Raw genomic sequence first — 25,460 nt, 5'->3', positions numbered from 1 at the left:
AAACTGTTTCCAAAGTCGGGGATCCCTGTCAGAAGTTTATCTTTCAGAGAGATCCCTTATTTGAGGTGGCCACATTTTTAAAGACTCTAAATTTGGACATACTGCAGGCTTTTCTGATTTAATCCTGATATTATTGAGGTATTCACACCTCCCTTATAGTTTTCTTGCTCATCTTCAGGTAAGGCACAGATACATTTTCCTACATTATGCTGTCTGTTGCAGTTAGTGTTAACCCATTCTTTTGAGGCATCTCTTGAGCTACTTAGTCTCTAGGAGTACTTGTGGCACCTTAGAGAGTAACAAATTTATTTGAGCATAAGCTTTCATAGGCTACAGCCCACTTCATCGGATGCATAGAATGGAACATATAGTAAGGAGATACATATACAGAGAACATGAAAAGGTGGGAGTTGCTCTACCAACTAGGAGTGTGATTCCTGCACAGATGACATTTTTAGAGAGAGGAAAATTCTTCTTCGAGTGCTTGTTCATGGCAATTCCAATCAGGTGTGTGCGCACGTGCACGGCAGCTGGAAGATTTTTCCCCTAGCAGTATCTGTCGGGTCAACCTGGGTGCCCCCTAGAGTCGCACCTTCAAGGTGCTCAATATAGGGCCCTGCCAACCTGCCACACCCTCAGTTCCTTCTTACCGCCAGTGACGGTTAGCTGGAACCGTCTTGCTCTTGTCTTGGCAAGCACATTTGGCAGTGTATGTAGTTATTTCGTTAGTAGTTTTTGTTAGTTTAGTGTTAGTTCAAATTAGTTAGGGTTAGTTTCTTAAGTTTCCTTTGGGGGGGGTTTCCCCTCCTATGCTCTCCCGGCACCGGGGCATGCCACGTTCTCTGGGTTTCAAAACCTGCAAGGTCTGCCGCAAGTGTATGTCCAGAAGTGATCCGCACACTTTGTGTCTGAAGTGTCTAGGGGAGAGCCACCAAAAGGATCGCTGTTAGATCTGTAGGGAGTTTTGCTCCAGGACATTGAAGGACAGGGATCAATGCCTTAAGATCCTACTGATGGAGGCTGCGCTCTGTCCCCAGTCCGACCCTGGATCGGCAGATCCTGTGCCGAGCACCACCTCCTCAGTGCGGAGTGCTCTGGCGCTGTCGGCACGGGAATTGGTGCCGAGGAAAGATTCCTCTAAAGACTCCTGGCACTGCCATTGCTCCACTTGTGGCTCACATGCCGCAGGCAGGCACCAGTCGCAATCTCTGGTGCTAGAGAAGAAGAGGAGGCCGGAGAAGGGCCATTCTCCCCCAGCTAAGCCCAAGGAGCCGGCCGTTGTGAGACCGGAGTCGGGCCACACCACCTCGGCCCCACTGCTTGTAAGGGTCACGTTGACTCCTGCCCTGGTGGGTGGGTGGTCGAGTCCGGACCCGCCTCGCTTTCCGGTCCTGAGTTCAGAGCTGCACCTCTCATCTACCCCGGAGGCTTTCGAGGTGGCCCAGGACCTGTTATACCTTACAGCGCCATTTTCCCTGCCTAGATGGGATAAGTCGCTGGCACTGGTCGGTCCCCCGGCACCGTCAAGGGGGAAACCTGCCATGATACCGGAGAAATGCCACTGCCCGGCACGGACGCAGGTCCAGGAGCCCCGTTGGTCCCCCAGCCCTCGGTGCAGACTGTCAGCACCGCGAAGCACCGCTCCTTCATGGTCCTCCTTCTCTGAGACCTCGAAGTTGGAGGCAGACTCCTACCGGTCTCACAGGAGCAGGAGTAGACGGTCGAGGTCAAGATGAGACCATCAGCCTTACCCGGCACTGTGGCATGCGCAATGGCAGCCCCTGGTGCAGTGGCCCTTCTGGATGCCCTGGGCCTTTCATCAGAGCCAAGGGCGGAGCCAGTGGTCACATTTGAGAGCGACGTTGGTAGCCTCGGCTACCTTCATTCCCCCTCTGGCACTGTTGGCATCGGCAGGTTTGGGGATAGCTCCGTTGCTCTCTGACGCCAGTATTCCAACTCCTGCAGCACTGGCTTCGTCACCGTCGGCACCAGCACCATCTACACCGGCGCCAGCGGTTTTGGCACTGACAGCCAAGTGAAACGAGAGATGCTACTTTGTGCCATCGAAAGGGTACGAGCATTTGTATATGCATCCTGGTGGTGGATGCTGCTAACCAGCGTGAGCGCCAGGGTACTAGGGTCCCTCCCCTAAGAACCAGGAGGAAAAAGATTAGACCTATTCGGGAGAAAGGTGTACTCGACCAGCGGATTGCAGCTCCGCATCGGAAACCAGCAGGCCATTGTGAGCAGATACTGCTATATCACCTGTAGTGCAATGTAGAGCTGCTGCCGCAGGACACCCGCTCTAAATTCTTAGCCCTGGTGGAGGAGGGCAGACTGATTGTCTGAGCCTCCCTGCTGGCCACTCTGGACGGGGTGGATGTGGCCATATGAGCTATGGCTACGGGAGTGGCCATGAGGAGGAACTCCTGGCTGCAGGTCTCCAGTCTACTTTACGAGGTCCAGCGGCCCATCCAGGACCTCCCCTTTGAGGGTTCAGCTCTCTTTTTCGGAAAAGACCGACGAGAGACTTAGCGGTCTGAAATACTCTAGAGCCACCCTCAAATTGTTGGGCCTCCACATCCCCACCATGCAGAGGAAAAATGTTAGGTCACAGCCTCCTCCGTGGTTCTATCAGCCGCAGAACTGACAGGATGGTTCACGGAGGAGAAACAGGAGCGACAGAAAGAGGCCGCACCCGTCCTCAGGCCAGGACTCTGGCCAGCCCAAGCCGTCATCGGGCCAGAAGCAGGCCTTTTGAAGGTGCGCATGAGGACGGTGCACCAGTACAAGGACTGGATCCATCCCGCTTTACCTTCTTGTCCCGACTATCCCCTTTCTATCCTGTTTGGTCCTGTATCACATTGGACCTCTGGGTGCTCCGCATGGAAGAAAGGGGATACTCCCTCCAATTCTCAGCCCTCCCGCGCTTTCACCCCTCTTTCCCGTCCCTCTTCAGGGACCTTTTTCATGAGCAACTCCTCTTATAGGAGGTGCACTTGCTCCTATCGCTGGGGGCAGTGGAAGAGGTTCCTCAGGAGTTGAAGGGCAAGGGCTTTTTTCCCCAGTATTTCCTAATACCGAAAGCTAAAGGCGGGCTAAGGCCCATCCTAAACCTGCGAAAACTCAACGGGTTCATGAAGAAACTGAAGTTTTGCATGGTCTCTTTGACCGCCATTATCCCTTTCTTGGATCCAGGGGACTGGTATGCCGCCCTTGATTTGAAGGACACTTACATTCACATGGCTATTACACCGTCCCACAGAAGGTACCTCAGGTTTGTGGTGAATAACCACCACTACCAGTTCACAGTCCTCCTGTTTGGCCTATCAGCAGTGCCTCAAGTGTTTAAGTGCATGGCAGTCGTGGCTGCGTTCCTGCGCAGGTAGTAGGTACAGGTCTTCCCGTACCTCGATGACTGGCTGATCAAGGGCCACTCCAGGGCTCAAGTGGAGGCACAAGCTGATTTCATAAGAACCATGTTCGATGAACTGGGCCTTCTCCTGAACGTGGGGAAATCAACGCTGTCCCCGGTTCAGTGGATAGAATTTATAGGGGCGGTACTGGACTCGACCCAGGCTGGGGCATATCTCCCGGAAGTGAGGTTCCGGGCCCTGGGTGATATCATTCGAAGTCTCAGGCAGTTCCCTATCACCACAGCAAGAAATTGCCTGAAGCTCCTGGGACACATGGCTGTACTTATGTGGTGCAACACGCCAGGCTCAGACTCTGGCCTCTCACTCTGCACAGCAAGCAGGAGGCTCCCGGAAGCAGCTCCAAGGCAGAAGGCAGGAGCAGCACACGGCAGTGGGGGGAGGGACACCTGAACTGCACGGCACTTGATAGCCTGCTGGGCAGCCGCACAGCTTACAGGGAACTTAGGCTGTTGGACTTTTGTGTAGAGCATTCAATACACCTACAAGCATCGTACCTTCCGGGAGTACGGAACGAGTTGGCAGACTATCTCAGCCGGTCATTCCACGGCCACAAGTGGTCACTATGCCCAGATATCGAGAACTGCATCTTTCCCCAGATAGACCTGTTCACCCCACATCACAACAGGAAGTGCCAGCAATTTTGATCCTTCCTTAATCATAGCCCAGGCTCCATCACGCATGTGTTCCTCCTCCCCTGGGAAGCCATCTCCTATAAGCATTCCCACCCATCCCTCTTGTTCACAAGGTGCTCCTCAAGATACGGAGGGAAGAAGCTTCTGTGATACTGATAGCTCCAGCCTGTCCCTGCCAGCACTGGTACACATCTCTTGCAAATGTCCATGGAAGCCCCAGTCACCTTGCCGCTCTTCCCGGACTTAATAACTCAGGATCATGGCCATCTCCAGCACCTGAACCTCGAGTCGTTGCACCTCACGGCATGGAAGCTCCATGACTAAACCTGATGGAGTTCTCCTGCTCGGACCTGGTCAGACAAGTCCTCCTTGGCTGTAGGAAATCCTCCACCAGGGCTAACTACCTGGCCAAAGGAAGAGATTTTGAATCTGGTTGGCACAGCACCAGCCGTCTTCAGTGCTCACATCTATACCATTATACTGGACTACCTTCTCCATCTTAAGCAGCAGCGGCTGTCCATGTTGTCAATAAGGGTTCACTTGGCCGCCATTTCAGCCTTCCATCCAGGTGGAGAGGGCCGGTTGATCTTTGCCAACCCATGGTCAGCCGTTTCCTGAAAGGTCTCGACAGACTATATCCCCATGTCCGACAATCGGTCCCAGCCTGGGTTGTTAATCTGGTCCTTTCCAAACTGACGGGGCTGCCCTTTGAACCACGGGCTACTTGCTCTGTGCTCTACCTCTTGTACAAGGTGGCGTTTCTGGTAGTGATAACCTCAGCCAGGAGGGTGTCTGAGCTCAAGGCCTTAACATCAGAATCCCCATACACGGTGTTCTGTAAGGACAAAGTTCAGCTCAGGCCACATCCAGCTTTCCTCCTGAAGGTTGTCTCCCAGTTCCACATCAACCAGGACATTTTCCTTCCAGTGTTCTATCCTAAGCCGCACTCAAGCTTCACTCATTGGACGTTCGCAGAGCGTTAGCCTTTTACATCGAGAGAACAAAACTGTCAATCCAACTGTTTATGGCCATGGCAGATAGGATGAAAGGGCTTCCAGTCTCCTCTCAATGAATTTTGTCGTGGATCACGTCCTGCATCCAAGAATGCTATAACCTGGCAGAGGTGCCTGCCCCACCGCTCACAGCGCACTCCAGCAGGGCACAGGCTTCTTCAGCAGCGTTCCTGGCGCAATTATGCAGAATGGCGATGTGGTCCTCAATACATAATTTTACATCGCATTATGCTATTACCCAGCAGGGCAGAGACGACGCAGCCTTTGGTAGAGCAGTGCTCCAGTCAGTGAATATCTAAGCTCCAATCCCGCCTCCAAAATCTGGGTTTGGTAATCACCTGATTGGAATTGACATGAACAAATGCTTCCCTTAAAAAGAACAGGAGTACTTGTAGCACCTTAGAGACTAACAAATTTATTAGAGCATAAGCTTTCGTAGGCTACAGCCCACTTCTTCGGATGCATATAGAATGGAACGTATATTGAGGAGATATATATACACACATACAGAGAGCATGAACAGGTGGGAGTTGTCCCAACGAGAGACTGCTGAGCTGGAATTGATATGCAAACTAGATACAAACAACTTAGGATTGAATAAGGACTGGGAATGGCTGAGCCATTACAAACATTGAATCTATCTCCCCTTGTAAGTATTCTCACACTTCTTATCAAACTGTCTTACTGGGCTATCTTGATTATCACTTCAAAAGTTTTTTTTCACTTACTTAATTGGCCTCTCAGAGTTGGTAAGACAACTCCCACCTGTTCATGCTCTCTGTATGTGTGTATATATATCTCCTCAATATATGTTCCATTCTATATGCATCCGAAGAAGTGGGCTGTAGCCCATGAAAGCTTATGCTCTAATAAATTTGTTAGTTTCTAAGGTGCCACAAGTACTCCTGTTCTTTTTGGGGATACAGACTAACACGGCTGCTACTCTAAAAATGCTTCCCTTGTAATTTTGCTTCTCTGAAGCTTTCACCCTTTCAGGATTATAAATCATCCATTTATCTCCCTTTGAGGTTGGAACAGAATCTGTTTGAGCTGGCATTGTATTTTACATCTCTGTTTTTAATTTTTTTTTGAGCTGCTAGTTTTTTTTTTTTTTTTTCCCTTTTCTTTTTTCCCTCCCAGTCATTTTAAGTTTTAATGACTGACTTTTTCTGGGGCTATTTCACTTTCTGCTCTATTGGAATTGAGTGGAAGGTTCCAAGGATTGAGTTAAGCACAACGCATCCTGGTTAACAGTCAGTAAGGTGTCTAGCTTGTGCTCAGACATCTGTCTGCTGCCCTTGAGAATTCTACCTTCCTCATACAAGGGAGTGGAAGAACTAGAAGTGAGACCCTTGGAACAAGATACCTTCAGGGAAGCAGAATTTCAAATAAATATCTGGCCATTATAATTATGTTAATACTTTGTACCTATATGGCACCCTTCATCCGAAGATGTTAAAGTGGTTTTAAAAGTGTGTAAGTATTTTAAGTATGGGATAACTGTGGGACACAGTTTGGGTAAATTTTTGAAAAGCACCTAAGTCCAATTTTCAAAAGTAATGTGGGCACTTAGCAGTTTCAGGCTCTTAAGTCACTTAAGAGTGCATTAGAAAATATTACTACTGGTATACACACTTGGATTGATTACCTAAAGGTGTGATTGTAAACAGATTTAGTTATACCAGTGCCAGCCCCATGTAGACACTTTTATATTGGTTTAAACTTGGCTTATATTAGTTTAGTTTACAGGGGCAAGTTAAACTAGTTTAGACCAATAGAAGTGTATCGACATAGGGATTTTTCCCAGTTAACTAAATTATTGCATGTTTGTGTGTAGACAAGCCTTAAATTTTGGGAAAGGTCGCATAGCGAATCAATGGCAGGGGTGGAAAGAGAACCTAGGTTTCTAACTCCCAATTCCCTGTTCTAACCACTAGACAACACAACAGTAACCTTGTAATCCGAAACATTATTTCTATCTATATTTTTAGATTTCTTCATGGTGAGAAGTGCTTTTGACGTTTGAATTTGCAGACAGTTGCACTATGTAAAATGTATATTGCTGTCTTTTAAATCTTATTAAATTGAAAATGTAAGAATTAGTAGAATGATTCAAAACTGTGCCAAAACAACAGATTCCTGTAATAATGAACTTTTAGCTGGTGCAGTATTTGGCATTGTCCAGTGAAATTAACCTTCTGTAGCCGTGGGAATGTATAGTGTGTATAATTATCATTACATCATTCGTTGCTGATTCACTGACTCTCCTCACTTTTGAACATAAACTGGTCGTAATTGTTTGTGTCGTTTTTGTGGCATATTGAGGGCAAAGATAGAATGAGGCAAGTCCTTTGCCCTTCCTTGGACAAGGATAAAATTGAGCTGGTCCAAATGGTGTTTCTAATTTCACTAGTTCTTTATTTCTCATATGTAATTTCATCTCTTTTCATTGCCCCATATGAATTTATCATGTTACTTGCCCTGTTTTATGAGGACAGAGTCTCAAATGAAATTGTGCTGCTGAATCAGCTGCTATTGCTTGTTAAAGCACTGTGTACAATCTTTCCACTTCACAAGTACCCCCATTCCTTGGAGATGGTTTATTGCCTCCACAGTCCATTCTAAGTAGGCTGGATATGCAAGAGTTCAGAATCAAGTTTTTAATAACTGACTAGACAATTGGGCTGCTACTGTAATTTACATTTAGCAAATGTGTACGTTGTTCTTCCCTTTTTCCACAGTTACAAATTTAATCTTTGTCCAAAAACTTAATTCCTTACAGCTAGTCATTATTTTGTGTAATAAATCTATTTTCAGGATGATTTTGTTTTATTAATGTGCCCTGAATTTATAAGATTTTTTTATTTGTATTATTCCTGAAGTTGTGGACTCCTGGGGTCAGATCCTGGTCCTATAGAAGTCAATGGGAGATTTGCAATTCTTGAGTTTAATAAAGCCAGGATTTCACCCCTGGATTCTATTTTCAGTTCTTACATTGACTTATCGGGTGACCTTAGAGAAGTCACTTAATTTCTCAGCATCAGTTTCCCTGTCTGTCTTCAGGACGTGTTGTGAAGTGTACTTATTTGAACCGCCTTCTGGTTCATTTTATAGCCTCACATCCATTCCCTACACCTCTGAATCTTCCTGAGGAGGCTATCCTGACTGTAGAAGAGACAGTAACAGTCACAATTTTTGTGTAGTTCTACATAATTCTTTAACCTTTCATAAATATCACTTGGGGGCTAAGGTACTGTCTGCTTTAAAATAAAAGCCCTTTGAATGAAATGGGTGCAGTACTGATGTACCTAAGTGGTATTATGGGACTTAATGTTTATGAAGTGTCTGGAGATCTTCATTGAAAAGAACTGTGTAAGTGTAAAAGTATTACTATTGGTGTCTGTGCAATATGGACTAATTCAAAGGGTGCAGTGTGTATCTATCAGTGGAAAATGGACATAATACAGTCTTATGTTGAGCATAACACATGCAACATACACTAACTTTCTTGATGCTTTGACATGCAATATAATAGATATAAAATTACGTTTTCAGGAGGATACTTGGAAAATTCTACTTTTGGACTCCGGGCTTCGGAGCTGCTTTACCAGCTTCCTACGTGGCCATTCTCATTGAAAGGAAAAGCAGGTACATTTCATGTTATACATTTTTATTATTATACCTGTTCCTGTGCTTTAACTAATACGAGGAAGTTCAAATCGCTGCTATTTGTAAAAGTCCTTTGGACCCAAGCTAAAAAAAAGTAGTTCAATTGAAATAGTATATATTTATTAACCCCACACAGCAGATTAAGAAGCAACAGGAAGGAAAGTGTAGACTTTGCAAAAATATATAGTGTAATTTTTTTGGTTTAGTTCATGGTCTGGTAGTGAAACTGGACAAAGCTATTGCTTATAGATACAGTACGTGAATCAAGATAGCTGTCGATGTTTTTGTTTCTTTATTAATAATGCTGACATTTAGTCAGTTACAAATGAAAAAGGGTATGTCTTCCTGTCAATAGACTAGTCTGCATCTTGAGGTTAATATACCCCCAAGTAAAGTTCTACTTTAAGATTAATGGAAATCTTGTATGCTTTTACTAATAATTCTATAGTTAGCTTTTATTGATAATGATATTATTATTATTTCAAAGGCACTAATCACTGTAGTATCCGGATGTTAGTTATGTAAAATTTAAAGGTGACAGTAAATCACTCAGGTGAGGAACAACAACTCTTTACGTTTTGTGCTGAGAGGATTCAGAACTAGAGGGTACATTTCCTTGAATCCACAGCTGGTTCTGTTTCTCTATCTTGGTGAAAAGCTTGCAGAAAGGGATGTCTTGCTACGTGTTTCAAAAGTGGCAAGGCTCTATCAGTCTCACCGTGGCGGCAGCAAATTCCACAGCCCAGGGCCACCCTGTGAGTACACCCTGCCTCAGTAAGTTTTTTAAATCTAAGTTTCTCTTTTGGCTGCCTGGCTGCGTAGTAAAAGGTGGTCATTCAGACTCTGCACCATCTAGGGCTTTAAGGGTAAAGACTAGGACCTTGAAATGTCCCTCATATTGATAGACAGCTTACACCAAGTATTGGCCTGACTAACTTTGAATGGTTTGCTCCACTAAGTAGGCAGACCACTGCATAAACCAGTGGTAGTTTCTGGTTGGCCTTCAGGATCATGCCCTTGTAAAGCATGCTGCATCTCTTTCAGCGTTGGATGTTCAAAGCATAGATTACCATACATTCAAAAGACGGGGATGGGAGGAGGAGGAGCACTTTCAGCTATCATGCATGTATGGAACATCTGTATGCAGTATGTCCAAAAGGTCCTTTCACCTGAGACAGGTTGCAAAATGCATATCCACTATTTCATCCTCTGGCTGTCTGACCCTCATTTCACCCCCATTATCGGCTCTATGTGTTTCCTAGCATGAATGGAGGTGTTTGGGAGTGAAGGATCTCCCTCACCGTATTGTCCCTCCTCATCAACTAGCTCCTGTTGCTCCTGGGATCCATGCAGATGTCCTGGGTTGGTGAAGTCCTTTCCTCTGGCTGCCTCCATTCCCTACTCAGCTGAAACTGCTCCCTGGTACCTGAGGAGTCGCTAGAGCAGGGTAGTGAGGAGCAGCCAGATGGGTGGTCTTCATTTTAAGATACCTGTATGGATGCTGGGGGAGTATGGTGCAGTGGGAGAGGGGAATGAGAAATGACAGTTGCAACACTTCTAATGGCTTTGGCAGAAGTACACAAATAAAGGAAAAAGCTTAGCAGAAAGCACATGCAGAGAGTTGAAGGGAAGTGGTGCAGGCTTGAAAATGTATTATTTTTTTTGTTTCCTTTGCTGTAGGGCTGCCCACTACCTTGCTAAAAACTTCTGTATAAATATGAGCAAAACTACCTATATAAAACCTTATTTTTTGTTTTAAATCTGCATGCTATTTAAAGGCTGGCCTATTAAAATATTTGAATTTCTTGAAATGAGCTAATTTCAAAAATTCTATTTGACATGCCTCTTTTATGATTATTCTGTTGAAAAGCTCTGTTTGATCAGTGTCCCAAGTGTTTAGCAGCTCTTACGTTAATTCAGGGGTCTCAAACTCAAATGACCACGAGGGCCACATGAGGACTAGTGCATTGGCCCGAGGGCCGCATCACTGACACCCCCCCTCGCTGTCCCCGCCCCCACTCCACCCCTTCCATGAGGCCCTGCCCCGTCTCTTCTCCACCTCCTCCCCTGAGCGCACGGCTCCCTGCTCCTCCCCCCTCCCTCCTGGAAAGTGCTAAGCGCCACCAACAGTAATGCACCTCACTCAAAGGACAAAACACGCACTTAGATTTACTTCTGTTAAAGCCCCCCCACGGCACTGGGCTGCACCACCACTCCACCCCTGCTCTTCCTCTTCCAGGGGTGGCAGGTTTGTAGAAATTTTGGTGGTGCCCAGAACCTGCCCCCCCAAACTCCACCCTCACCTGCCTAAGGCTTTGGGGGGGAGTTTGGGTGGGGGAGGGGGTCGGGGTGCAGGCTGTGGGATGGAGTTTGGGTGCTGGGTGCAGGCAGGGTGAAGGGTCTGGGATGGAGTTTGGGGATAGGAGGGCGTGCAGGGGTGAGGGCTATGGGGCTGGGGATGAGGGGTTTGGGACATTGGAGAGGCTCAGAACTAGGGCAGAAGGGCAGGGGAAGGGCAGCCTGCCCTGGCCATAGTGGAGGGGGGCACTAGGACCCTGCGGCAGCAGGTGATGCTGGAAGCCTGCAGAGCAGAGTGGAGTCAGCATGAGCTGCAGGCTCTGGGCGGTGAGGGGGCAGCAAGTGAGGCCGGGGGACACTCGGCAGAGACGTGTGGGGGCGGCAGGCGGGGTTGGGGGAGAGACCTGGCCCCAAACACTGGGGAGCAGGGAGCTTAGCTGCCACATAAAATAACTCGGGGGGGTGCGGGGAGCTTGGCGGGCCATAGGGAAGAGCTCCACGGGCCGCATGCGGCCCGCAGGCTGCATGTTTGAGATCCCTACGTTAGTTCCATAATATTCATTCTAATTTAGTGTAGTCAAGATATGTTTCTTTATCTGACAGTAGTTCTTGAATGTAATCAAAAGATTTTCGAAAGGAGAGTATGTTTCTAAGAGTGGCATTTAATGTGGAGGGGAAACAATATTAAATGATAACATTACTGTCTGATTGTATTTTACTTTTGTTTTATAAGTGAGTTACTTCTGTGGTAAGTCTTGGAATCTGACTGCCTGATATTTCCCCTTCTGGAGTTACTTCCCAGAGGGTGGGTTCACTTTGGCAAGGTTTTGCTTAAGCTAGCTGCTTAGATTCCAGCACTCCTGTTGGCTTCAGTGTTTCATTCCATGATATAAGCAAGTAGATTTTCTAAGTTGTGCCAGGGACAAATGCCAACTTGATTTTTACTACATGCCTGGCAATGTATTTATTTATTTTTTTAGTGTAAGGTCAAACTCAGAAAAGTACTTAAAACATTAAGTGTCAAAATCAGGATGGTAGTATATTTGTGAATTGCTTCTAGCTCTCCAAATATATATGAATCAAGGACAGAAACTGATCACACTCCCAAATCATTTAGGATTTAGTGCAACAGTGGAAGAAGTTGGAAAAACTTGCAAATTAAAAATAAACAAATTAGTAAAATGAGGCAAATGACTTAGTAAAACTCAGTGATGGCAAATTAGGATTGTCTCACACTTCGTACTAATGCAAAAAAGCATTAGTTTTTATTATCAGTTGCTTTCTTCATGCCATTTGCACCCAAGGTTTGAGGGAGAGAGAGAGAAATGAAAGTTGAAAACAATATGTGTTGCTGTGAGCCTGACTGTTTTAAAGATGTGCATGAAAGGTGACAAAAGTACTTATAGCATAGCTGTGTAGTTTTGTGATGGAATACGAATTCCTGGAAGGTTATGTTCATAGAGAGCAGAACCCAAACCCCTTGACTATGGCCAGTTGGCTGTAAAGTCACTTTCGACATTGGATTTTCGTTAAATGAAACACAGACTGTCTTATACACTCTATAACTTTGGGAACTGAGCTTCTGAGAGAGGCACTCGTACTACAGTGATGTGGATCATATAAGTTCCTGTCCAGGAGCATCAGAAAAATGAAAAATACTGTTTTCTTAAGGGGAATTTGTCACCACTGCATTGATATATAGGAAATAGTTAACATCTCTTAGCAAAGGATTAGCATAAAACTAGCACTGGGAAAACAAAATATTCACATACTTCATGATAATGCTAAAACAAATAAATAAAATATACTATGCAGGAGGATAGTGAGGTGTTGCTGGCTGTCTTTGTTTTAGTTAAATTTGTGTAAAAGTGCCCACTCCTGTGATGGACGCCTCAGAACAGTGTGCAGTAGTAGTGTTAATTAAAAAAAATAAAAGTTGATAAACAGTATCAGAAAGGTAGTTGGAGTTCATAGTCTATGAAAACAGTTGATATTTTAATGCCATATATTTTTGTTAGAAGCTCATACTTCTGACAAATGTAATTAAAGTAATGCACTGAAATATGTCTTTCTAATTGTAGATGTAATCATTTGTACACTCTTTATCACAGGTAAAAAGCCATATATTTTACATTTAACTTTTATAAACATCTGGAAAATCAAACTTTTGGTGACACTTTCTGGCAGCTACAACTATCTCCTTTTTAGGCTTAAAAAATAAAGTCTATTGAAGAAAACAGGGGAAACAAAGAAGCTATTTGTTTTGTATTTAGTTTACAAACATGTTGCTGGCCCTTTAAATTTTAGTTAGCAGCTGGCAGGAGCACAAAACTTAATCACTTAATCTCTTCCCAAGTGGATACCCTATTTTAGGTTCCTCATAGGCATTTGCTTGCACAGCATCCCTGTCAGGCTCCGAATTCAGGAACAAAATGCTTGTAAATCAGACTGCCGATGTTGAGTGGTGTTGTTTTTGTACACTAGGCCAGACTCTTATACCATATAAACCTTAGAAAAAGGCAGGAAAAGAGAAAGTTTAAAAAAATGTGTTTCATTTAAGTGAGTATAAAGTATCTTGCTGGTCCATATAAAACTACTATCACAAGCTTGCTTTTACTGTAGGTTTGTAGGGTAACGAGAAATTGGCATGGTAGTTGACATGGTAAACAGTTATGTAGTAATTAAAGCAATCAGATACAGCTTTTGAGCTAATTAATAATTGCAAACAAACTCCAACTGATGTGCAATATTTTACTATTTTTCTTTTTCTCTAGATCAAGATCCATATAATGATATATCTGTATACATCTTAATTAATATTCTTGTAATATATTAGTACAGTTATCTCACCTGTGAAAACGGTCATATCGGAACCTAGAGAGATAAGGTCTTTTATTGGGCCAACTTCTGTTTGTGAGAGACACAAGCTTTCAAGCCACGCAAAGCTCTTCTGACCTGAAGAAGAGCTCTGTGAGGCTTGAAAGCTTGTCTTTCTCACCAACAGAAGAAGTTGGTCCAATAAAAGATATTACTTCACCCGTCTTGTCTCTGTAATATCCTGGGACTGACAAGTACAACTACACTGCATAGCAGAACCTAGAGAGACAAGGTGGGTGAGGTAATATATTTCATTGGTCCACTCACCCCCCTTGTCTCTCTAAAACCCTGGGACCGACACGGCTATAACAACACTGCATATAGCAGAACTTGTGGACAGTGATAAATTTTAAAAATCTGAAATGTAAATTAAATGCACATGTGCTTTTCCTCCAGAAAATCAATATATAGAAATAATTCTACATTTATGCCAGGAGATAGTGACAATCTCATTACTAGCATTCAATAATTTAATGGACAGTTACTTAGATCAGGGGTGGGCAAACTTTTTGGCCTGAGGGCCGTAAATTGTATGGAGGGCCAGTTGGGGAGGAGGTAGTGGCCCGGCCCCCACTTCCTATCTGCCCCCCCCCCCCGGGACTCCTGCCCCATCCACCCCCCCCGCTCCCTGTCCCCTGACCACCTCTGGACCCCCGCCGCCTCGTCCACCCCCTCCTCTCATTCCTGACGGCCCCCCCGGGACCCTTGCCCCATCCAACCACTCCTTCTTCCAGTCCCCTGACTGCCCCCCACCGCCCCATCCAACCCCTCCTCCTTCCCGATTGCCCCCCCGGGACCCCTGCCCCCATTCAACCCCCTGTTCCCCCCCCAACCACCCCGACCCCTATCCACACCCCTGCCCCCTGACCACCACCCCGAACTCCCCTGCCCTCTATCCAACCCCCCCGTCCCCTTACCACGCTGCCTAGAGCACCGGTGGCTGGCGGCGCTAGCCTGGAGCCATGCCACGCTGCTACCACCACCATGCAGCACAGAGCACCGGGTCAGGCCGGGCTCTGCAGCTGCACTGCCCCAGGAGCTCACAGTTCCGCCGCCCAGAGCATTGTGCCGGTGGCGGAGCGAGCAAGCTGAGGCTGCGGGGGAGGGGGGACAGCAGGGGAGGGGCCGGGGGCTAGCCTCCTGGGCCAGGAGTTTGGGGGCCGGGCAGGACGGTAGTTTGCCCACCTCTGACTTAGATACTAGTGATTTCTGAGGGTATAAATGAGATTTGATACTTAATCACAGTGATTCTTGTTCACGTGTACAAAGTTAATGGATTGCCAAGTTTGGGTTCATGTGTTCTCTCCTTGTATTCTTCTCTCTAAGGGAGGGCGATGGGGGGAAAATTCCTTAACCAAGAGCAAGGGTTTTCTGTTGTACACCTCTACCTCGATATAACTCTGTCCTCGGGAGCCAAAAAATCTTACCGCATTATAGGTGAAACCGCGTTATATTGAACTTGCTTTGATCCACTGGAGTGCGCAGCCCCCTCCCCCCTCTGTATTCGTGTTATATCGGGTCGCGTTATATCGAGGTAGCGGTGTATTAGGATCAAGAAGGAGTATCCCATGAAGTGTATTTCCTTTGATTGAAGGCATTAGTGGACCTATTTCTATATCTATTCTGTGTATTTGTTGCTTTAACTTTTTATGAGTAATTGGCAGGGACCCTGGAAAATTGCATATTCTGACAGGTAAAAGATAAATATTCTTGTAAGTAAGGAAAGTATTTGACACTTAATTGAATGGATTCGTCACAGAAAATGAACTAAATGAGGGTATTCTATTTTGCTTACTTGGGTAAGGTTTTAATGATTTTTATTTGGGTGGATATTACAAGTTTTGCAAAACTCATGAAAATGTACTAGCTCTGTACAGAATCTTCTTGCATGTCTGTTCTTATTCGCATGCTTGCTTATGTTGATTGCGTGTGCCCATGTTCACGGCAGCTGGAGATTTTTCCCTTAGTGGTATGTGTAGGGCCGGCTCTGGAACCCCATGTTCATGTGCCGGTATATGAGGCAACGTCGGTCCTGCGCCCTCTCAGTTCCTCCTTACCACCCATGAGGTCGCTGGAATGCCTTTCTCTCTTGTGATTTGCAAGTGCTCCCAGTGGTTTTCCTTTTCATAGCTTTTGTATATAATTGTATATGCCCCAGTCCTTGGGATTAAACCGTGTGCCGTTTGCTACAAACCCATGCCGGTGGTGACCCCCACACAAGTTGTCTGAAGTGTCTGGGGGAAACGCATGTTAAAGAGAAGTGCAAAATTTGTAAGGGCTTCAAACACGCACTCAAAAAGACAGACACATTCATCTGAAAGCCCTACTGATGGATGCGGCACTCAGACCAGCCTCGGTACTCTCCTGCTCCGACTTGACGCCGGGTGCCTCGACCTCGTGCAGAGTGCCAAACCCGCACTGGGTTCACCTCGGCACTGCTCACCAATACCGGTGCCATGGTAGTGCCACAGGAAGCAGTACACTGAACATGGGTGCTCCTCTGCCTCGAAGAAGGACGTGAAAGGGCGGTCGGCAAAACGCCCGTGTCGGGTCATCTGCCTCCGTTGGGACTGCAAAGTCCAGCCTCTCCATCTACGGCTTCGACCCGAATATAGGAACCACCCCTGACTCCAGGAAGTGGCAGGGGTCCCCTATACCTCATGGTGCCCTCGATGCCAGAGGTGTTTCAAACGTCCAGGGACCTGGTGGCCCTACTGGTGATGCCCACACCACAGGACCTCTGTCCAACAGTGGAGCCAGTGAAGGCTCCCCCTGCCAAAGGGAAGCCCTCCATGGGCCTGTCTCAATGGTTGCTTGGTTGACACCGTTCTCCGGAGTCCCGGCACCGGTCCACGACTCCATGATCCCAGTCCCCAGCACCATGTCTGCAGTCTTCGACCCCAATCCCCGGCTCCACGTTCCCGGTCTCCGGCTCCACGACGCGGATCACGAAACTCACTGCGTCAGTCTCAGTCTCCCCGGCACCAGCTGTCGTCCTCCCAGCACTGGTCACCAACACTGCGGTGCCACTCACCGACTCCTCATCGCCAGTCTCTGACACCTCGATCTCCATCTCTGCGGCACTCCTCACCATCTCAACAGCGGTCTCCGACATGGTACCGATCTCAGGACCCCCGCCGTTGGACACCTACCCCTCAACACCACTTGGCGCTACATCATAGCCGGCAGCGGGAGGCATGGACAGCTCTGCGATAGTCCCCTAGAGAGGAGTCCTCCTTGGAGTCAGAAGGGGATTTTGAATCCCAATCTCGAAGACACCAGTCGGACTGCGGTACTGGCCCCGCGACGGGCATCTGGCTGCAATGTCAATGGCCACTACACTGGCCATACTGGAATCCATGGGGGCTCCCTACAATGCCAGGATTGTAGTCCCAGAGGTCATCTACAGCTACATCTGGAAAGTGGACCATGGCGCTGCCTGCTCTGATGCAGAAACTAGACTCAGGCTCTGATGCTGATACTGAAATACAGGCATCCTCTTGAGGGAAGCTTCACTCGGTGTTGCTGTTGTCCTCATCATCCCCGGAAAAGGTGGTCGCTGGTCCCGCCCACCCACTCTCACCAGATGATTTTCGAACCCACCAGGACCTTCTGAAAAGGATGGCCTCAAACTTGCGACGAGAGGCAGAGGAGTTCACTGAGCCTCAGATAGCCTCTTCAATATTTTGGTGGCCGCGGCACCTTCTAAGGTAGTGCTTCCAGTATATGAAGGAGCACTGAAAGTGGTTTAGGTCCTTTGGCAGACCCCGTCCTCTCTGTCTCCAACAGCAAAAAGAGCAGCAAAGAAATATTATGTCCCGGCTAAGGGCTATGAGTACTTGTATTCAGTCCCCCCTCCCCGGGTCTCTTGTGGTGTTTGTCACCAATGAGCGGGACAGGCAGGGCCAGGTGAGCGCCCTGCCTAAAACAAGGATGCGAGGAAGCTGGACTTGTTTGGAAGAAAAACTTATTCCACTGCCAGTCTCCAACTCAGAATCTCCAACCAACAGGCATTGCTGGGGAGATATAATATCTGCGACTTCATGGCTAAATTTAAGGACTGCCTGCCATAGGAGCTCAGACAAGAGTTTGCATCCATCTTGGAGGAGGGCAAGACAGTTGCCAGAGCCTGATTCAGTGGCCAGGTCTTTGGCCTCCGCTGTGTCCAGGCAATGTGGCTCGTGGCTGCAATCCTCGGGGCTATCTCAGGAGGTGCAACAGTCCATTCAGGACCTCCTGTTCGAAGGCACTGCTCTATTTTCAGGATACCAGGCTGCATGGCCTGAAAGATTCCTGCACCACGCTTTGCTCCTCGGCCCTGTACACACCACAGGCCTCTAGGAAGCACTTTCGGCTGCCTCCATCACCTACGTTCTCGGGTCCACAGCGGCAGAGCTCCTACAAGAAAAAAGACAGAGGCTTTAAATGCCGCTGACCCACCTCGTCCCCCTCAGCTGCCCAGTCGGGTCCTGTGTGCTACCCAGGTGGCCCTCGGCAGGCAATTTGAGGATGTGCCTGAGCATGGAGTTCCAGTCTTGCCCCAGGACCCATCCCCCTGTTTATTTCTGAACCATCTATCTCCCTTCCTTGCTGCATGGGCCAGGGTCACCTCAGACCATTGGGTGCTCAACACCATAGCAGTTGACTACACTCTGCAGTTTTCCTCCATCCCTCCCTCCCATGCACCTTCCCCATCCCTCTTCAGGGACCCTTATCATGAGCATCTCCTTGTCCAGGAAGTGGAATCCCTCCTATGTCTGGGGGCCATAGAGGAGGTTCCTCAAGATATGAGGGGGAAAGGGTTTTATTCCTGTTATTTCCTAATCCTGAAGGCCAAATGGGGCTGCAGACACATTCTAGACCTGCATCGCCTCTACAGATATCTCAAGAAGTTGAAGTTCTGCATGGTCTCCCTGGCCTCCATCATTTCCTCTCTGGTTCCAGGAGACTGGTACGCTGCCATGGACTTAAAGCAGGGGTGGGCAAACATTTTGGCCTGAGAGCCACATCCGGATTCTGAAACTGTATGGAGGGCCGGGTAGGGAAGGCTGTGCCTCCCCAAACAGCCTGGCCCCTGCCCCCTATCCGCCCCCTCCCACTTCCCACCTCCTGACTACCCCCTTCAGAACTCCCGACCCATCCAGCCCCTCCTGCTCCTTGTCCCTGACCGCCCTCTCCCGAGACCCCACTCCCTATCCAACCCCCCCACCCCCTTACCATGACACTAAGAGCACCAGGACTGGCAGGCGCGCCACCCGGCCGGAGACAGCCACACCGCCACGCAGTCTAGAGCACTGGGGCAGGCCACCGGCTCTCGCAGCCATGCTGCCCGGCAGGAGCTCACAGCCCTGCCACCAGACCACTGGCGGCACGGCGAGCTGAGGCTGCAGGGGAGGGGGGACAGGGCCACTCAAGGGCCGTGCAGGAGGGTCCCGCGGGCAGCAGTTTGCCTACTTCCATATTTCTATCTTCCATGGCCACAGGAGATTGCTCCATTTTTGGTGGGGCAGCGCCACTACCAATTCACAGCACTGTCCTTTGGCCTATCATCTGCTCCGAGGGTCTTCATGAAGTGCATGGCCGATTACCTGAAGTGTCGAGGCATTAAAATCTATCCATGCCTCCATGACTGGCTTGTCAGAGGCAGGTCACGAACCCAAGTTCAGCATGGCTTTACTTTGATGAACGCCACCTGTCAGGAACTGGGCCTGCTTATCAACAAACAAAAATCAACTCCGATCCCTGTTCAAAGGATAGAGTTTATAGGAGCAGTACTTGACTCCACCCAGGCCAGAGCCTACCTGCCAGAGTCCTAATTCTGAGCTATGTTGGACCTCATCGCACATGTCTGAGCCCACCTGCTCACGACTGCTCGAGATGCCATTCATCTCAAGGCATCGCACCGCCCGGGCACCTGAAGTGCGCTGGTGGATCTCCTCAGCAAGTCCTTCTCTTCTTGCCATGAGTGGTCACTCCACTCAGAAGTAGTCAACATGATCTTCCGAAAGCGGGAGACTCCCCAGGTGGACCTATTCATGTCCAGTCAGAACAGGAGATGTCAGCAGTTTTGCTTGTTTTGCGGGCTTGCCAGAGGCTCCCTGTCCAACACTTTCCTGCTCCCTTGGATGGGAGCACTGCTTTACGCCTTCCCGCCGATATCCCTGGTTCACAAGGTCCTACTGAAGGTCAAGAAGGACAAAGCAAAGGTCATCCTGGTAGCTTTTGCATGGCCGCACCAGCACTGGTTCGCACACTTTTGGACTTCTTGGTGACAATCCCGCTAGAGCTCCCTCTCCGACCGCACTTGCTCTCGCAGAACCAGGGCCATCTGCTCCATCCGAACCTAGCATCACTGCATCTGATGGCCTGGCTTCTGTTTTCTGAACATGGAGGAGCAAGCCTGCTCGGAGCAAGTTCAACAGATCCTGTTGGTCTGCCAGTGTCCTCTCATAGAATCTACTTGTGGATAATCACCTGTATCAAGTTCTGCTATGAACAAGCACAGGTGTTGCCACTGGCCATCGTGACTGCCCATTCCACCAGAGTACAAGCTTTGTCAGTGGCCTTCCTCATGTAGGTACCGATCCAGGATATCTGCAGAGCCGCCACATGCCTTCAGTTCATACCATTACATCCCACTACGCCATCACCCAGCAGGCCCGGGATGACACCAGCTTCGGTAGAGCAGTGTTGCAAGAAGCATGACCGTGAACTCTGCACCCACTTCCAGGGATACCGCTTGTGCATCACCTAACATGGAATCAACATGAGCAAGCACTTGAAGAAGAAAAAACAGTTACCTACCTTTTGTAACTGTTGTTCTTCGATATGTGTTGCTCATGTCCATTCCACGACCCGCCTTTTTCCCCCACTGTTGGAGTTGATGACAAGAAGGAACTAAGAAGGCGCAAGGCCGGCGGCGCCTCATATACCTGCGCACGAGCGTGGGGCTCAAGGGGGTGCCAGAGCTGGCCCTATGGATACCACTAAGGGAAAAATCTCCGGCTGCCGTGCACGTGGGCTCACACATACCTAACATGGAATCTACATGAGCAACACATCTCGAAAGAACAGTTACAAAAAGGAGGTAACCGTCTTACTATTTGATAATTGAGGGAGGGGGATGATGACATGTTGAGATGACATGTAGATTTTAGCAAGGGTGCTATAAAACAAGATTTTTTTTTTCTGTATTATGTCAAACAAATGTGCATATTTTATTGTTAATGATTTTATGAATTAATATATTTAATATTACCCTTTAAATTTAGAAGCAGGAAAGTGGTATCTCCAGCATGCACATAGTGTCGATATTGTGCACACTACTGTTAATTGTTTTTAATAAAAGCTATGCCCATCTATAAAGAGACAAGAACCAAAATTTTGCCCAACTCCCTTAACTTTTCCAAGTAATTCAAGGCTGTAGTCTCCTTTGAGTCCCATTAACATCAATGAGAGGTGTGCACATACCTGAGGGGAGACTGGTAGATGGAGTCTCATCATACGTTAACACTCTTTCCTTTCTACTAGTATCTCAAGAGGATGTTAAACAGCAACTTCTAAAGTTAGACATTTTAAAATCAGCAGGCCTGGATAACTTGCATCCAAGAGTTTTCAAAGAGCTGGCTGAGGAGCTCACTAGATTGTTAATGCTAATTTCCACTGAGTCTTGGAACATTGTGGAAGTTTCAGAAGACTGAAGGAAGCTAATATTGTGCCAATATTTAAAAAGGGTAAACAGTATTACATGGATAATTATAGGCCTGCTAGTCTGACATGGATTCTGGGCAAGATTATGGAATGGCTGATACGGAACTTGGTTAATAAAAAATTAAAATATAGTAATGTAATTAATGCAGATCAACATAGGTTTATGGAAAATAGCTCCTGTGAAACTAACTAACTTTTTTTGACAGGATTACAAGTTAGGTTGATAATGGTAATAGTGTTGACATAATATATTTAGACTTCTGTAAGGCATGTGACTTGATACTACATGACATTTTGATTAATTTTACACTATTCTAGTTTTTAATGTGGCACACATTAAACTGATTAAAAGCTGGCTAATTGATAGGTCTCAAAATGTGATTGTAAATGGGGAATCATCAAGTTGGGGTGGCTGTATCTAGTGGGGTCCCACAGGGTTCTGTTTTTGGCTGTATGCATTTTTATCAGTGACATGGAAGGAAAGAAAAATCGTCACAGATTAAAGTTTGCACATCACACAAATAATTGGGGGAGTGGTAAATAATGAAGAGGACAGGTCACTGATTCAGAGCGATCTGGATTGCTTGTTAAACTGTGTGCAAGCAAACAGAATGAGTTTTGATATGACTACATGTAAATATATACATCTAGGAACAAAGAATGTAGGCCATACTTACAGGATGGTGGGCTCTGTCCTGAGAACCAGTGACTATGAAAAAAGATTTGGGGTGGTGTTGGATAATCAGCTGAACATGAGCTCCCATTATGACGCTGCCCTAGTGATTATATTACCTCTGTATTTGACAATTGTGCAACTGCTGATGGAATACTGTGTCCAGTTCTGGTTCCCACAAGTGAAGAAGGATATTGAAAAATTGGAGAGGATTCAGAGAAGAGCCACGAGAATGATTAAAGGATTAGAAAACCTGCCTTATAGTGATAGACCATCTCAAGAAGCTCAATTTAGCTTATTAAAGAGAAGAGTAAACGGTGACTTGATTACAGTCTACAAGTACCTACATAGGGAACAAATATTTAATAATGGGCTCTTCAGTCTAGTAATGAAAGATATAACATGGTCCAAGGTCTGGAAGTTGAAGTTAGACAAATTCAGACTGGCAATCAGGCATAAAATTTTGACAGTGAGGGTGATTAAACATTGGAACAGTTTGCCAAGGGTTGTGGTGGATGCTCTATCGCTGACAGTTTTTAAATCAAGATTTCATGTTTTTCTAAAGTACACCGTTACCCCGATATAACGCAACCCGATATAACACGAATTCGAATGTAACGCGGTAAAGCAGTCCTCGTGGGGGCGGGGCTGTGCACTCCGGTGGATCAAAGCAAGTTCAATATAACGCGGTTTCACCTATAACACGATAAGATTTTTTGGCTCCTGAGGACAGCGTTATATCGAGGTAGAGGTGTATATGCTATAGGAATTATGTTGAGGAAGTTCTATGGTCTGTGTTGTACTGAAGGTCAGACTAGATCGGCGGTTCTCAAATTTTGGTACTGGTGACCCCTTTCACATAGCAAGCCTCTGAGTGTGACCCCCCCCCCTTAATGAATTAAAAACAGATTTTTATATATTTAACACCATTATAAATGCTGGAGGAAAAGCAGGGTTTGGGGAGGAGGCTGACAGCTCGCGACCCCCTATGTAATAACCTCGTGACTCCCTGAGGGGTCCTGACCCCCAGTTTGAGAACCCCATGACTAGATTATCACAATGATACATTTTGGCCTTGGAATCTATGAAAACATCTACATTTTAAAATTGTTATGAGAGATTGTCAAGGCTCCTTCCCCACTCTGAACTTTAGGGTACAGATGTGGGGGCCTGCATGATAACTTCTAAGCTTAACTACCAGCTTAGATCTGGTCCACTGCCACCACTCCCAATGTGCTAATTCCCTTCCCTGGGTAGCCTTGAGAGACTCTTCACCAATTCCCTGGTGAATACAGGTCCAAACCCCTTGGATCTTAAAACAAGGAGAAATTAACCATCCCCCCTCCTTTCTCCCACCAACTCCTGATGGATCAAGATCCAACCCCCTTGGATCTAAAAACAAGGAAAAATTAATCAGGTTCTTAAAAAGAAGGCTTTTAATTAAAGAAAAAGGTAAAAATCATCTCTGTAAAATCAGGATGGAAAATAACTTTACAGGGTAATCAGATTCAAAGAGCCCAGAGGATCTCCCTCTAGCCTTAAGTTCAAAGCTACAGCAAACAGAGATAAACACTCTAGCAAAAGGTACATTTACAAGTTGAGAAAACAAAGATAAAACTATCACGCCTTGCCTGGCTGTACTTACAAGTTTGAACTATGAGAGACTTGTTCAGAAAGATTTGGAGAGCATGGATTGATGTCTGGTCCCTCTTAGTCCCAAGAGCGAACAACCACCAAAAACAAAGAGCACAAACAAAAACCTTCCCCCCACCAAGATTTGAAAGTATCTTGTCCCCTTATTGGTCCTTTGGGTCAGGTGTCAGCCAGGTTACCTGAGCTTCTTAACCCTTTACAGGTAAAAGGATTTTGGAGTCTCTGGCCAGGAGGGATTTTATAGTATTGTACACAGGAGGGCTGTTACCTTTCCCCTTATAGTTATGACAGAGATGCACTGTTGGTGTATTGTAAAAACATATAATTGTGTATTATATACTTAGTATATGTAGTAGTGTGTTTATAGATTTAAAATCCTTGAAAATACTTTAGAATAAGTAGAAGTATTATATTATTTAGAAAAGTGACTGCTAAATTTGGATAATTTTTTCCATTAGAATTCTGTAGACTCTCTGAATGCAGAATATTATTACATTTTTAGAGCTGAACATAGCCTTGTGGATGTACAAATTAACTAATTTCCATTCAGTTGACAATTAGGCCATTAATTGTTCATTTGCATGCACATTTGTCACAATTGCATGTGGAATTGGAGTAACTGGGTCCATTTTTATATATGTGTTTCTGAAAATATCAGCCATATAAGAAGAAAACAGACGTTTACAGAATAGTGACTAAGGTAGTAAACCCATCAGTTTCTTGGAGCATACAGCAGTTGTCAATTTGAATTCAGTAGCATAATTAATGGCAAGAGGTACTGTAATATATGTGCTTATATATGCACATATGTAATGTAATATTTCGGTGGCTTTTTTGGATTTAATTTAAACATAGCTTTATGTGGGTTTCATTTTATTACAGCTTCATGTTCGTGGCAATACAGTGTACTTGAACTTGAAATCGTAATTCCATAAAATACTTCCTTTTCTCCAGGGGTTTTATGCTTTAACCATTTTAAATGATACTAGGGTGTAATTAAGCTTATACATCACCAATTGTGACAAAGTTCCTTCTCTATCTTGGTGGGTCCTGCGCTTATTGGCGGATTTTCTTGCCTCAGAGATTCACCATGTGGGTTGGGGAACAGCCTAGAGACCTTCCCCTCTGGTAGAACCCACAGTCCAGGTCAATTGGGAGGTTTGGGGGGGAACCTGGTCCCACCCTCTGCTCCGGGTTCCAGCCCAGGGCCCTGTGGACTGCAGCTGTCTAGAGTGCCTCCTGGAACAGCTGCACAACAGCTGCAATTCCCTGGGCTACTTCCCCATGGCCTCCTCCCAACACCTTCTTTATCCTCACCACAGGACCTTCTTCTTGGTGTCTGTTAATGCTTATACTCCTCAGTCCTCCAGCAGCACATCCTCTCGCTCCCAGCTCCTTACACCCACACCACAAGCTGAAGTGAGCTCCTTTTTAAAACCCAGGTGCCCTGATTAGCCTGCCTTAATTGATTCTAGCAGCTTCTTGATTGGCTGCAGGT

General features: G+C 46.5%; 1 protein-coding gene across 2 annotated transcripts in view; it reads left to right on the top strand.

Moving 5' to 3' along the window:
* The window catches only part of TMEM135 (transmembrane protein 135), a 375,621-nt gene that overhangs the window by 27,655 nt on the left and 322,506 nt on the right, over positions 1 to 25,460 (top strand). For both annotated transcript variants that reach the window (XM_065417246.1, XM_065417238.1), the window contains exon 3: positions 8,638 to 8,730. In XM_065417246.1, the coding sequence (XP_065273318.1) occupies positions 8,638 to 8,730 (93 nt within the window). The remainder of the gene's footprint in view (positions 1 to 8,637; positions 8,731 to 25,460) is intronic.

This window comes from Emys orbicularis, chromosome 1 (genome assembly GCF_028017835.1).
Source record: "Emys orbicularis isolate rEmyOrb1 chromosome 1, rEmyOrb1.hap1, whole genome shotgun sequence".
Classification (NCBI taxonomy): domain Eukaryota; kingdom Metazoa; phylum Chordata; order Testudines; family Emydidae; genus Emys; species Emys orbicularis.
The sequence above is the reverse complement of the archived record's forward strand: the minus strand, read 5'-3'. Positions and strand labels throughout refer to the sequence as shown.